This window comes from Protopterus annectens, chromosome 4.part0 (assembly GCF_019279795.1).
Source record: "Protopterus annectens isolate FY-2018-M chromosome 4.part0, PAN1.0, whole genome shotgun sequence".
In the NCBI taxonomy this organism is placed as follows: domain Eukaryota; kingdom Metazoa; phylum Chordata; order Ceratodontiformes; family Protopteridae; genus Protopterus; species Protopterus annectens.
Window position 1 is genome coordinate 335601318 of NC_056733.1, and position 16287 is coordinate 335617604.

Consider the following 16287-nt stretch of genomic DNA (forward strand, 5'->3'; position numbering starts at 1 on the left):
TTTCAGTTTTATTTTGAAGGAAACTGCTTTAGGGTCAGACCTAACAAGTGATGAAGATATGCAAGGGACAATGTAAGATACTCCCATATTAATACAGACAAGATCCAAGATGTTATTCCCCCTAGTGACTACTCTGAATAATTGTTCCAGGACATTTGTATTGACAAGGTCCAGGAATCTCTGCTTGTGCACTAGTGGTGGTGTAGATTTCCCAGTCTATAGTTGGATATTTTATCTCACTTAAGAAAATGGTATTGGGTTTAATACTGAGTGATGCTAGTTCCTGTAGATAGGCATTGTGGCTATCTTGTGTCATAGAGGGAGTTCTGTAGCTAGCTAGTATATTGTACTGGACCTTTCTGGTGGTTATTTGGACATGAAAAAGCTCTAATGCATCATGCTGCTTTACCAGCCTTGATGTGAGTCTCATCTGGATGTAGACTGAGACACTTGCACTTTTTTCCATCCTGTACAGTAGGTTGCCTAAATGTGTGGAAGGTGTTATACCCCTGCACAGCCAGAGTGCTTTTCATTATTTTAAACCATGTCTCAGTCACTACATAGATATCAATGCCCTCCAGTTTGAGAAGGGCTTGTAGGGAGTGGAGTTTCTTATTTATGCTCCTAGCTTTGATCAGTACACCTTGATATTTCCTTTGATTGTTTCATTATGTTGGTAGGTTTATCAAGTTGGCATTGCCTAACAAAGGTGCTATGGTGATGGATAATGTCTTAGCCAATATCTGAAACCTGAGAGAGGACAGATGCAGGCAATCACCGATGAAAAGGTTTGGTCTGTCGATCAAATCTTGTAAGGCTGGCAAATACTGGATCCCCTTTGAATGAAATTAAGCCAATTACTGAAGTCAATTATTTTTTGCTCATACTGTGGCATCATCCTTGGAGAAAGTAAAATGCTGCTCAGTGCTAGTCTCATACCTGCCTTAGATACATAGTCTGAGAGCTCCATCACATCTCTCTCTATATAGTCCAGGGAGGTACACCTCAAATCACTGACACCTACATAAACTATGACAGAGTCATACTGGTAGTTGTTGTTCAAGGACTTGAGTGCATGCACATTTTGATATATCCTAGTACCAGACAAGCAACTAGCCATCAATTGTCCTTGTTCAGCCTGGTAAGAGGAACATCTGTATGTCTTACAATGGTATCACCTATAACAAGAATATTTGGTTGGGTTGATGCCTGCCTTATGGGTTCAGCATCTGTAATTTTGGGACTCTTTGTGTTATGTGAGGAGGTAGGCTTAACTTGCTGAGTGTTCTTTGTACCTGTGTTGTGTTTTGTACCTGTGTTGTGTTTTGGAGGTCTTTGAGGTTTAGACAAGTTAATATTTAGAACCTCAGCATTTGATGGATTATGTGTATTGTGATGGCCTTGAAGAGGTGTGATGTGTGATTTACTGCTGATGATTTTGGTGTCTGAGTTTTCTGTTTGTAAGAATTTCCCACCAAGCACATTATATATGCATATCTCTCACACACTGGGTTATGTTAATTGAGTAACAGATGAGCATCAGACAGCCTGAGACAATTCTTACTCTCTCTCAAGATATCCATCTCAATTAGGCTGGCTACAAAAGTTTTGGGGAAGTGCTGGTCTATTATACCAACAGGAATGACTCAGGGCAGAGGTAATTATGACTGCTTGGAAATTGGTTTTAGGATAATGTTTGGGTGGACGTGCTACTGAGTATTTAAACTTCAATACAACTAGCCTGGGAACACTCTTATGCCACCAGCAAGAACCAATAAGCTAATTTTAATTTTGAAAAAAAAAATCAATAATTTAATACTAAAATCAGCACAAGTAGTATCAATATACTCACTATTAAGTAATTTTCTCAAAGGTCTTTTAACCGAGTGAGTGTTTTAAGGAGAGAGACTTTACAAAATGATATTAATGTGTTTAATGTCAACAGCCAATAAACAGGGAAAGGGAATTATGTTGTCTCATTATCATAAGGGGCAGGAAACAACAGATACACTGGATTTAAGAATACAACTACAACAGGTTAGCTGGGAGGGAAAAGCAACTACAGCCTTAGCTCTGAGCTGACTGGATTGGAAATGCCTTACTGCTAAGACTAGTCCTGAACTAGCCTGACATATACTCGGTATATAATAATGAAACAAGGGTTTTATACCAACTGTTAAGCCACTTAAAAAACAAAATGCAGTGTGACTATGTATTGCAATCATTAATATAGGCTTAAAGACTTTAGCTAAAGACTGTTAAAATGAATTTACTATCAGCTCAGGAAATGGCAACACTTGTATTTTCTTTCTCCACATAATGACAATTCATAGGTTCATAGGTTCATAGGTTTATACTAGGCTATCTGCCCTAAGGCATTTATAAGCCTAGCCCAAATTTTTGTGGCTTACGCCACCCCTTATATGAAAAAATACTGTGCCCATTAGTTTGTTGTGCCTCTGTCCAGCAGTGACACAGAGATGATTCCCGGGGTAAACCTACGATCTCCCATCCACAGGTCTAGATTTCTCTTGAACAGAGTCAGCGAGGTGCTCTGCCTCACATGGACCGGGATTTTATTCCACAGCATAGGGAGTCTCTGAGTGATAAATCTATCCCTCCAGCACGTCCTATTTATATCCGTGCTAAGGTTTAAGTCGCTTGCTCTAGTGGTTTTGGTGGATTTGGATTTTTGAGGTGGAGCATGTCCATTAATTCCGGGTTGGACATGGCCTTGTATGTCAGGCACATATCACCTCTGAGCAGACGGTATGCGACTGAATAGAGCTGGAGTTTCTTCAATCTGGCAGCATATGACAGATTTTGAGTCCCTTTATCCTTTTGGTGAGGAACTTTTGGGGTCTCTCCAATTGCTGCAGATGTCTGGTGAGATACATCCCGAATGGGGCATTGTACTCGATCATTGGTCTGATAAGTGAAGAGTACAGGGGAACAATGACCTCACTAGATCTGGATGTGAATCCCTTCATGATCAGGTGGGCAATGTAGAAGGTCTTTCTAACCACTTTAGCAATGTGAGTGTCAAAAGAAAGGCCACTGTCAACCTGGGTCCCCAGGTCCCTGATAACCTCTTCTGTGCTTAGTGGATTGCCACCTATATGGTAGCTTGGGGTTACCTTGTTTTTCCCGAAGGGTATGACTATACATTTTTTGGCGTTTAACTTCAGGCCATGGCTCTGGCAACAGCTATCTGTTTCTGTGAGTCCCTTCTGAAGTATATCCGTGTTCGATGCACTTTCCACTATGGCGCCCAGTTTGCAGTCGTCTGCAAACTTTGTCAGCCAAAGTCCTCCCATGCTGGCCTGTACTTCTGAGAAGTAGATGCCAAACAATAGGGGGCCAAGGACCGAGCCCTGTGGGACACCACTTGTGACCGGCTTGGAGTCTGACACAGTGCCAGCAACTCTAACCCTGTGGGTTCTGTCCTTAAGCCAGTTTGCAACCCATCTTGTGACATATGGGTTTACATTTAAGTTGGTAAGTTTTTCTACAATACCCGAGTGGGGTATTGTGTTGAAAGCCTTTGCAAGGTCAAGGTAGGCTGTATGGACTGCCTTTCCCTCATCAATGGCCTTGGTGACTGTTTCGAAGAAGTCGACCAAGTTCAAAAGGCATGATCTTCCCTTGACAAAGCCGAACTGGGTCGGGTCCAATGTCTGCAAGTCCCCTATATCTTTGTTTATGAGCTCCATTATGATCCTCTCCATAGCTTTGCAGACTAGACTTGTTAAGCTTATGGGGCGGTAATTAACAGGGTCCGTGAGGCGCCTTTGTGGAGTGGGACCACAGTTGCCGTCGCCACTCCTTGGGCACGTATCCTGTGGTAAGGCTGAGATTAAACAGCTGCCTTATGTGCGGGGTTAATTCCTCATTTAGCTCGTGTAGCACACAGCCGGGGACACCATCCAGTCCCATTGATGCTGTGTTTTTAGCTTTAGAGAGAGCAGCTTTCACCTGCGCTTTTGAGATGTCCGGGAGGCTACACTCGGCTGGGATAGTTATCTCTCCTTTAGGGGGGGGAGAGGGGGGTGAAGTTTGCACTGAACCTGTCTGCCAGTATGTTGGCAATGTCTGTGGGTTCAGTGATTTTGTATCATTTTGGACTAATTCTGAGCATATCTGGGAGTTTCCATCCAGGTTCCTAACATAGCTGAAAAAGGCCTTATGATTGTCCTTTGAATCCATGGCAATTTTTCTCTCAAAATTGGCCTTAGTTGATTTTATGAGTGCTCGTATTTTTTACTAATAATGATCAGGGTGACTTCCCTTTTATGGATTTTGTTCTATCATGTAATAGCTTTCTCCTCTTATTGTAAAGTTTGTTAATGGCTGGGGTCCACCAGACTGGATGTTTGCCCTTTGTGGAAAGAGTCTTGGTTTTATTTGGGATTGCCTGATCCATGCAGTCCTGGAGGTGTTCATAGAAGGTATTTGTAAGGGCTTCCGCAGCTTGGGTTGTGGTTTCCTCTGGCTCAGGGGCCTTGAAGGATACTACACCAGTCTTGAGTAGTGTGAAGTTTGCTTTAGAGAAGTTCTTCACTATGGTCTTTTTTGTTTGGGGTGGGGGCGGGATGTGGATTTCCAGTGAGATTAGTTTATGATCAGATCTCACCAATGAGGGATATACTACCGGTGTGGAGCATTTTGTCCCCATGTTTGTGACAATGAGATCTAGTATATTTTCTCCTCTTGTGGGAACAGTGACTAGCTGTTCCATGGCATTTGAATTTATGAACTCCAGGAACCGTTGGGCTAGAAAGTTAGGGCTTGAGTAATGTTCCCAGTCTATATTCGGGTAGTTGAAGTCACCCAATATGATGGTGTTTGGAGATACATTTATACCCTCCAGTGTCTTCAGGAAGGCTGTGTGGGGTTCCTGAGTTTGAGAGGGTGGCCTGTAGCATGCTACAATTTGTAGAGCAGTTTTGCCTATGGTTAGTTGCACCTGGATGGTTTCCAAGCTTGATGCGTTGCCACCAACCTGGAGGTGTGGGTATCCTTTATGAATATGGATACACCCCTCCTTTTGTGGTGTGGTCCGGGTTTTGGGGCGGAACGCATGATATGAGGTAAAACCTAATAGTGCCGGGTGCTCTCAGGAGCCTTGAACTGGTTTCAGTTACAGCACAGACATCGATGTTCTCCATACTGAGAAGGGCCTCGAGTGCATGCATTTTGAGATTTAGACTTCTGGCATTGAGCAGCATTACCCTCAGTTTCTTCCCATTTTTGTTTTCTAGGGTGGTAGGTTTAGAATTTGAGCCTTGCCTAAAAAGGCACTATGGGGTGGCAAGAGCCTTAGCCAATATCCGGAATCCCAGGGTGACAGGTGCAAGCCGTCCCTTGAAGCAGCGTGGCTTGTCAAGCATGTCATCCCAGGCAGACAGACACTGGATCCCCTTTGAATGACACCAGACATTAAGCCAATTGTTAAAGCTGATCATCTTGTCTCTATATTGTGGCATCATTCTTGGTGAAGGAAGGATACTGCTCAGGGTTAGGGTCATACCTGCCTGGGCTACATAATCAGAGAGCTCCTCTATGTCTCTTTTCATGTAGTCCAGGGAGGTACGTCTCAGGTCGTTCACACCAGCATGGACAATGACTGTGTCATATTTGTACTTGCCGTGGAGTGACCCGAGTGCTTGTGTTATGTGGTGGATTCTAGCCCGATAGGCAGCTTACTGTGACCCTCTCCTTGTTCAGCCTGGTGAGTGGGACGTCAGTGTGTCTGACTATGGAGTCACCTATGACAAGTATGTTTGGTGTTGTATTTGGCCTTAAGGGCTGTGACTGCTTTGCACACTGCTTTTGTGGTTTATGTGTTGCTTGTGGGGTGTCTTGAGGTAGCAGTTGTTTGGGTGTCTGCTTTGGAGGCCTCTGCTGTTTAGGTAAATTTTTACTCAGAGCCTCCGAGTATGTCTTTGTGTGTTTATGTGTTTGATTCAGTGGAGTGGTAGCATTATGTGAGGCTGGTTTTGTGGTGTGTGTAGCTGCCTTCTCCTCCTGTCTGGTCTTGCCAGTCCTGAGTTGAGAGAGCTCAGCCTCCAGTTTGGCTAAATAGCTGCATCTCTCGCAAGTATTTGTGTTATGTGGGAGGAGGAGAGGGTTGTCTGTGTACATGAGGCAGTTATAACATTGCCTCAAGATTCCCAGATTCACCAGCTGGACCGGAGAGGAGATTGACAACTGACCTTTGGACATGCTAGAAAATTCAAACCTGATCCAAATTTGTAGCAATTCATCTGTAGTGCCATTCAAGATTAAAAAGAAATCATTGACAAAATCTTTCTAAAAAGTTGCTTTAGCAAATAAATTAACCTTATTTAAAATTAAATAATGCCACCATTCCAGGATGAGATTGTCAAAAGACAGGGTGACTGTGGCCCCCATGGATACCCACCAACCTGCTGATAATATTTGTAATTAAAAATAAAAAATATATATTATCAAGCAATACATCAGCTAGAATGCATATAGTGTTAATAAACATAGCGCTATAACTGGAATAATTAGCTAAAAATAATCTAATAAATTCACAGCCTTCATCCTTCAGAAAGCTAGTAAACAGACACTTAATATCTAAAGTAAACATAAGAGTCTCATTACCCTAGAAAGTATTGCCCATGGTCTTATTAAAAAATAATAACCAAACAGATCAATACTGACTTTACTGAAAAACAATAAAAACTACACAAACATCCACCAGGTAATCACAGGCAGTCTTTAAACTATAGTATTTCTGTCCCACTACAGCATCCTCGGACTCCATCATTTCACATCAGGTATACATTCATATTTAATAATCAAAGGCACCAATAGGATTTACTTATTTTGAGTAAATTAATTTCAACCAAAATCATCTCAGACAATCACAATCGTATGAATCATTAAATATTCAATGATCCAAATAGCTTATAAATTTTAAATACTCATAAAAATGTTATGCAAATACCGTTAAAAAAATAAAAAGCTTTCCTAAACAAAATTAAATATGACCTGAGCTTTAAAACTGGCAGAATATGTATGCAGTCATTAATGCCCCCTTCACATCTTGTCTGTCAGAGCAACTCCTTATATTCTAAACAATGTCTGCAATGTTGTAAAAAACTTTATCAATGATGAAAAAAACAAACTTTTTTATAATTTGGCCACTAGGTTTTATGTCTATATATGGCATTAGCGTGTTTGCCCTTTTAATATCGTAAACATGCTCATACATTCTGTCCCTCAGCCTTCTATTGATTTTCCCCACATAGAAGGTTGGGCAGGAAATATATGAGGCTAAGTAGATCACATTAATTGTGTCACAATAAAAGTATCCAGGGAGGAAATACTTGTGGAGAAAATGTGCTGATTGTAAATGACAAATTCATTGAGAAAGTTGGTATGAAGTGGAGATGCTCTTCTGTGTCTTGTAGACCTATCAGAGTATTTTTTTAGTGGACACCTTTTTTCATGATCTAAAATTCCACTACCAAAAATGTTACTACCAATTTTTATTGAAGTCTAAAAACATCAGTATCAACTGTCACATTCTTAATCGATATTACCAACAAATCAGCTGTCAACTGGTCTCAGTTTCTATGTAATGTTTTCTTTTGAAAGTTGTTGAAGGATCCCATTTTGATTAGTGGAACTAAAAATAAAATTGTTGAAATAGATGACTCTTTAATTGTGCATGCAAAGTACAACAGAGGAAGGAATAGAAATGAACAGGGGAAGTGGGTCTTTGGTATGCATGATGTTGAAAATAAAATTGGAGTAATTACATATGTAGAAAAAGGAATGCTGCAACACTTCTGCTGTTAATTGAAAATCACATTTTACCTGGCACTGAAATTCATTCAGATCAGTGGGCAACATATGGTGAAATATGAAACCTAACTGAGAAAAGTTTTATGCAAAAAAAATGTAAATCACAGTGAAACCGTTGATGATCCTGACACAGGAACTCATACCAATCATGTGGAAGCATATTAGTTATTAGCAAGGAAACTGCTAAAACATACGAACAGCACAAAATATGAAATGGTTACCTCATACCTGGATCAGTTTATGGGGCATAAAAGGTATGGCAGAAGTAAAGAAGCATTCGAAAATATCTTGCTTCACATTAAGGAATATTAAGAGGAAAAAAATTAATACAAGGACTGACAAAGAAAATTATTTCACTTGTTAAACCATTGTTACATTTTATTCAATAGTTATATAGTCCAGTGTTCTCCATTACAGACCTATTAATTATAAAAGTTACAGCTAAAATCCTATAATACAAACACTAGCTTTTATTTAATACTGTTACTATTGTTTAATTCAATACTCAATGTCAAACATCACCTATACAGTTGAAAATTAGTATTTGATTGATAAAAATATATTTTTAAATATCATTTCTATGAACTATGTAAATTTGTTGTTAGAATAAAATGTAATAAATATTCAGATAGCAAATATAGCCCAACATTATATTTAAAACAATAAGTATTCTAAATATTTTCACGGTGATAAGAGAGAACATCATTGATTGTGATTTAAAATGTTAGGACAGAAGTGCACATGTACAAACATATTCTTCTGCTATAATATTTCAAACACCAGCCCAATGTTCTTCATTATAGCCCATAATCCTCTGTGTTCAGAGAAACATCAGCACCATTACACAGCACCCACATGAAGGAGGGAGCAGGGTAGGCAGTCTCATTACCATATCACACCATTTTCTTTTTCCACTCAATAATAGTTTTGACATACCTATCTCTGGAAATAAAAACTGCTTCATATTCAACAAAATTAAAGCTGGTCACAGTATGAATCTGAGAATCCAGTCCCTTCAATTTCCTATTAGGTTCTTGAATTTGTTTAACATTATGACTGATTAACTTCTTCAATAATTGAAGTCTACATTCATTGAAAAAAATCAGTAAGTTTTCAATAAAAGGAATCAGAATTTGCAGTCCATTAGGGAATTCATAAAATCTCAGCTCTTTGGGGGCAATCTTAGATGAAACACAGTGTTCCAAAAAGAGATTATAAAGAACAAGGGATTGGTACATATTTATCTTCCTTTCAAATAATTTAATGATTTCTTTAAATTAACCAAATACAGTGGAAGCTGTTCTAACAACTACATAATATGTCTTGGTATGTGCAAAGGGATTAGCTGATTTAGATAAAAAGGAACTATGACAATACATGAGAGAAATAAAATCCTTAGATACATCAACACCAATTCAACTACTGTAACATCCAAATCCCCTTTGGAACCAAATAACTCTAGTGAGGAAGAGGCATGTCCAACTTGTTGAGATAAAAGTTGAACATACGACTGCAGCTCAGCCAAGGCAGCTGCTATCTTATCAAAGACACATTGAAAAGAATCCAGGACTGGTGTATGGTAAGATTATTCACTGTAGAATCATTGTTAATTATACCAGAACTTTTATGAAGGTCATCTATGGCTGGTACCCACTAAAGCAAAACCAAAAACAAACCAGAACACTGGAAACCAACAAGGTGGAATAACTTAAAAAAATCACACAAAAGGCTGACCAAGAAATATTTTAACATTTATCCAGTTTATTCAGTGTTTTGGTTTCACTTTCTCCGATACTTTCTCAGAATACTGCAGTACACCAACAGCACATTTAAACAATGTTATCAAATAATCAGGCAGAACCACATGATATTGAATAAGCACATTTTCAATTCCAATAAATAAATAAATAAATAATAGACATTCAAAACACATTTAAAAATTCTACAACAACCAAATCACATTTTATTCAACCCACTGGCTCTCAAAAAGAGTTGATGTGGTATTTTTTTTTTCATTTTTATGTCATTCCACTTTGCTGGTTTCCAGTGTTTTTTGTTTGTTTGTTTGTTTTTTACATGGAAACCATCAACCTCAAAGCCGTATCACTCCATCAAATACCAGTGTAACTGTATTACAGATGGCCTAATTACTGGTCTCTGTATGTGAACCCTTGGGACTACTCACAATATATACAAACCATAGCTGAGTTGATCACTGATAGTGTTGTCATCTGTCCAAGGAACTGATAGCTTATCAGTCTGAATATAAATTATTTACAGATGAACAATAATCAACATAACTAATGTCCACAAACATTTATTAAATGTTTGTGAAAGATCCACTGTGTCCCACGCATATACTGGTTTCCCTCACAACCACTTTAAAATGATACCAATATGACATCTGTACTCAGAAACTGAAAAGGTGTATAACAGATGTACTGACAAAAGCATTGAACAGTGTACTTCATCTAGCTGAAGACATGCATGAAGTTCCTGATTCTCTCTAGTGGAACTCTTTGTGATTTTTCTAATGTGGCTGCAAAAAAATTGACCAGTCTGTGCTGTTTTGGATAATATGTTGTCCCAACAGACATGGTATCAGGGTGATACTGCTAATCCACTGTCCACTAGTGACTATAAAAACATAGCACAGGATGTTGTGGACTAAGAGGAGGCAGTGAAGGGACTCCATTAGCAGCTCATGTTGTTTAAATGGTGGAGTACTTACAGACACATTTTAAGCAATGGTGGTTAGTACAGATGCATGCATCTGTACAATTGTGGCAGTGGACAACTGCAAACAATAATATGATGTAAAAAGCCAGATTATGCCATATATGCTATTACAAAAGCTTGCATCTGAGTGTTGTGACTTGGCATGATTCACTTCCCAACCTTTTTGGCAACTTGAACCCCACCTCATGTCACAAAAGGAGTACTATGCTCTGGAGACAGTGACCACAATGTAAATAATCAACATTTTTAATGCACACGTCTCCAGGTTTGATAAGGTTTTGCCCATGCAGACTGTCTAAGATCCACAAAGTCAGTCACTTTGATATTTGGTATTTGGTCACTGATTGAAGTACTTGCGTAGTTTTACATCTCTGTGTGCATTTCTTCAGTATGGCCTCCAATTTCAGCTCTGTCATAAGTGACTGTTTTGCTGCATACAATTCATGTGTGTGTGAGTATGTACTCTAACCCTACCACCACCTAGTTGATAGTTTATCCTAATATTTTTTGTCTTTCTCATTAGTTTCAAATACTTGAAGGAAGTTGTTTACAGAATAGTGTAGTTCATATTTACACTTTAAGATGTTGCAAATAAATAGCTTACAATGATAAAATTAAATTTCTCTAGAGGTATAAAAACAAGAGAACAAGAGTTAACATTTAACTGGATCTCAAACTCCTAATAATTATGTGATACAAGACGCAGCGGCCTTCACATGTTTCCGGGTAGTTTACATGTCAAGATTTCACTAGGTGACAACATTGACTTTAAGGGTGACTCAGAGAGGTCACTAAGATCACTTGTCAATATAAGGAAGTGTTAACTTTTCTGTTATGTACATGGTCTATACCATTGCAGGGATCCTTAAAAAAAAAAGGAACATAAACATTTTTATCGCTTTTCTTTCACATCAGTTGGGTTTGCAATTCTCACCAAATTGATTGTCTCAATTCACACATGCCCATTTTGTGTTGCAGACTTGTGTAGTGCCAGTGGTGTAAATATATTATATTAAAGTGTAGAGATGCATTCAATAATCATGTTAACTGCTTCCGTGATGTAAGCAATGCAATATAATTATGCTCTAGACTATTATTCCATCATTTGTAAGTGCATCCATTTTGTCATATTGTTACACAGGACAAATCTTACATAACATTACCTCAAGCCAATCACTTGTCCTGTTAGTATTCCACCAGTTATGAAGATTGATGAACTCATAGACATAAGGCCTCGCACAGCTTTGGGTGCAATCTCATTCACATATAATGGCTGAACACAAACACTGACACCTGAAAAAAACAAGAAGTAGTTTGCAAGGTGTAAGATGATTAGGCATGTTTTGTTCTTCAAAAAATATTACATAAACTCTATGATAAAGATGTGTATAAATCATGAAAATGATAATGAACACCACACTGTTGGTTATTAGTACACAAGTAAAACATCCATTTAAAAGTCTTCTGGACTTTGTTAATAAAAACAGGATTCAACAACCTAAACATTTTTTTGAATTAAAATAACATGACATGTCCTAGTAAATTCTAATACTGAAGATGCTTCTCAATTAATGGTATTAGCAAGTTTTACTACATGTACTGAACAATGTTACAGAAACTAAACAGATGGAAGAAATTTAATGTTAGCAAAAGCTACGGCCCATGGAAAATAAGAGGTGAAAAAAGTGTTGATGGAATACGTATTACACACATATTTACATAACAGTATATATTTTATATATATATATATATATATATATATATATATATATATATATAGATATATATAGATATATATATATATATTAGTGTGGTCTGTTCATTCAAAACTTTTCCAGAAATTGCTAAAACAAAAAAATATATATATATATATATATATATATATATATATATATATATATATATATATATATATATTGGGGGGCTATGCCCCCCACCCCACCCACATAATTTTAATGTATTCACTGTTATAAGAAGGTATATCCATTAGAAATGCATTGATATATATATTTAGTAAAAACTATTAGCATAATGTAGGGGGCACACCCCCCCACACCCCCCTTATTTAATATTCTCACTCCAGGGTTGCACTGCAGTGGGGCAGGGGCTATATTCCATTTTCGACCAAATGAACTTCGACCAAGTGAGCTTTCAGTGAAGTGAACTGCCTGGAATCATTTTCGACCAAGTATAATTCGACCAAGTGTATGGAATCCATATATATATATATATATATACATACATACATATATTTACATACACACACACACACACACACACACACACACACACACACACACACACACACACACACACAACATATAATACTTAGCCGGCTTTTTTATTTGTCTACCATTTACCACATGCTTGTCACTTACAGGCAATTTTTGACCCCAACTCATTGTAAAGAAAAAGGAAAATAATTTATGTAATAGATAAGACCAAGATGGTACTGCCTATTGCAATTGTTAAATTATTCAAAATACCTTATAAAGCAGACGTTACTTGTCAGATTGTGCTTAGCTGTGTTATGTTAAAACTAAGCAATGTTTTGTTCTGTTGTGAATGTTACTTGTCTGATTGCGCTTAGCTGTGTTTTTTCAAAGCTAAGTAATGTTTTGTTCTATTCTCTTTGATTATTGATTGTACAGCTTGATTATAAGCACTATATATCTTTGAACCATCCTAGTGGTGTATTGGCTTTCCAGAATTCCCCTAACAGGAGACTTCAGCATATCTTTGGCCAACATGTACTAATTAAATACTTAATACATTAATGTATTTGTTTTCTAATTTCATGCTTAATCAATTTCAGTATTGAGTAAAAGATGGTAACTATCCTGGCACTGACTGGGTATGAGGCAGATAAACTTATCCTAGGCAGAACATTTTGCAAACACACATGCTCACTTACATATGGCAAATTAATTACAACCTCACATACTGCACATTTTAGGGATGTGGAAAGAATTAGCTATACCCAGTAAAAACACAAGTGGACATAGGAAGGATATGCAGACCCCATACAGAAACACATACCAGCTGAGAACTGAACTAGTGAATAAAGTGTTGTGATACAGCAACACTAACCTCTACATTACTTTGTCACCTACACACATACAAAAAATACTATTTAGTACTACATTCCAATATTGTAGTGTCAAACCCTGGTTCAGACAGTACTTGTGGCAGCATTTCATCTTCTTTATTGTCCCAATTAAAATCAGTATAGTTCAGTTGAAAGTTGCAATGAAATTACAATGGAAGATTCCAATGAGAAAATAGTAAAGACTAGTAACCTCCAAAGCAGAGTAAAATTTCTGTAATTTCATTGCACATCCTAGCAGGTAATAGATAATACAAAATCACATCTATTTCTACTATGTTGATTTTATTTAAAATGTTTACAGGCAGAGTCAGCTTCCTTTAAGTGAAACTACTTCCAGATATTTTTTATCATTATTAAGAGTTCTATAATTTGAATTAGGCAAGAATTTTATGGAAACATCCAAAAGATCTAGAAGAAATTATGTGGAAAGGTTGTTCTCTGTGAATTCCCGTTGTCTGTTTTCATTACATATATCTCAAAAAAGAGGTTTCAAAATGCTACACAATATGTTATTTCTTAACACTCATAATGATATTTGTATTTGGTTCATTCAATTGCAGTTACAGATTACTTCAGTTTTTTCTGAAAAAATGGATCATTAGACCACTTTTATTACAGAATATCTTTAGTTCTCTGTTATCATGAATCCCACAATTCACTGCTAATGTGGAGTTGTTTATAAGAAGCAAAAAACTAGTCCATTTTCTTTTCAGTTTCCATAGCTTTACCTTCCTATAACAGGTTGAATTCCAGCAGTTAAACCATCTTCTACTAAGACATTTCCTTCTTACCTGTCTTTATTTATTTATTTACTTATTTACATACTTATTTATTTATTTGGTTATTTGTTTATTTGTTGACTGGAGTATAGCACTGATCTAATTAGACCATGTTCAGGCTCAGCTCAGGGTTTACAACAAAAACAATAAAAGATACACAACATGTAAGAAGTTGGTAACACAATAATTTACATTAATTAAACAGTAATACAATCAGAAGTCAATAGCTGCAGGATTAAACAGTGCAACGTTAACATTTAACAGAAAATCCAGGAAATTCTATATTGTCAGTGTCATGATCACATTTCCATATTGTTTCATGCTTCATTCAAATTAAAATAAAATTTAATTGCAGTCTGCCTCAAACAATTTAATCAGTACCTATAAAGCATCAGCTACAAAGATTTTATCATTAACTCATTAACATCTATGTGATGTAGATTGTCATACCTCTAGCAGCCTAAACACAACCTACATTCCTGAGCATTTTCTGAAAAATAAACTTAAAAATCATAAGATTGATAAATGTAAATATTTTCTGAACACTAATTGATAAATGTAAATATTTTCTGAACAGTAAAAGCTACTAAAACTGCACAAATGGCAATGTTTCAGTAGGAAGTATTCTTTACAGTGATAATAGTCAGTCCATTCATAGTCTTTCCATAAACACTATAATCATAATGTACACAACCCCCAAATTATATTTTTTGCTAAACTTTCACAAATTATCATATCTTGGAAACTACACAACCTAGACATATATTATTAGAACATTTTTGTTAACTAGACACAAGTTTATTTAGGTCTGTACAGAAATATGAAAACATATGAATAATTGTATAATTAGCAATATAAATAACACTGCATATCTCTCAAGATGTGCAAATTACAGTGCAAATAACAAAGATGGTTTTCTTCAACACCTAAGGTGTCACCTAATGTCATGCAACAGTTTGTAAGATCTTTTGAACTAATAATTTAATGAGTTTATTGTGGGAATGAATATTAAAATCTGAGTTTTTTAAAAAACACAACTTTGATATACGGTTAAGGATTGAAATTCAGTTTGCGAAGTTGTGTCTAAATGTTAATGAGATTTTTTTCTTGAGTTATTCCTAATGGATATTTTAAATGGGATAGGAGCATAAATAGTGATGTTTTTATTGTTTGTGTTTGTCTGATGAAGTCTGAACTGTGAGATGAAAAACGCGGTGATTCGTTAAGCGTTTAATTAAATAGTTATTATTAACGTTTGGGCACCTGGTGATTGTTTTGCTCCTTCAGTGCTGATTTGATATTTTTTTGAGTTTGTATTTTTGCACTGTTATCTCCTACTGGTTGGTTAACAGTTTGTAAGTCACTTGTTTTTTGAAATATTAAGTACACACAGAAATACTGTTCATTTTCATAATTACTAACAAACAACTAGCAATATCTCAGGTATAGATATAAATGGACATTGACAAAGAATTTTCCCATTCCCCACCATGGAGTGTCACACCATACATGTAGGGCTCTCAGTTATTAAAATATGAACACAAATATGAAAATATGAATAATAAGTTATAAATAGTGATTAATGTGTCTACTGCAGCACATACTAGATTAACAATCTTAGTATCATTTTGTTAATAACTTCTTGCACTTTCTAGTACTGTCTATAATACTGGCTTGTAAGTTGCCTAGTTAGAGAAACCAGACCCAAAAAAGGTTTGGACACCATAAACACCTTTGGGTGTGAACTGGAGCTATACAAAAAAAGGCTTGGATTGGTTAAATTAAAAACAATTGAGCAGGTCAGTTAAATTTCACTCCAAT

General features: G+C 36.7%; 1 protein-coding gene across 1 annotated transcript in view; it reads right to left on the minus strand.

The window, feature by feature from the left end:
* LOC122800251 (solute carrier family 2, facilitated glucose transporter member 11-like) overlaps positions 1-16287 on the minus strand; it is a 400142-nt gene that overhangs the window by 303358 nt on the left and 80497 nt on the right. Inside the window, exon 5 of the mRNA XM_044069742.1 lies at positions 11742-11871. Within this exon, the coding sequence (XP_043925677.1) occupies positions 11742-11871 (130 nt within the window). The remainder of the gene's footprint in view (positions 1-11741; positions 11872-16287) is intronic.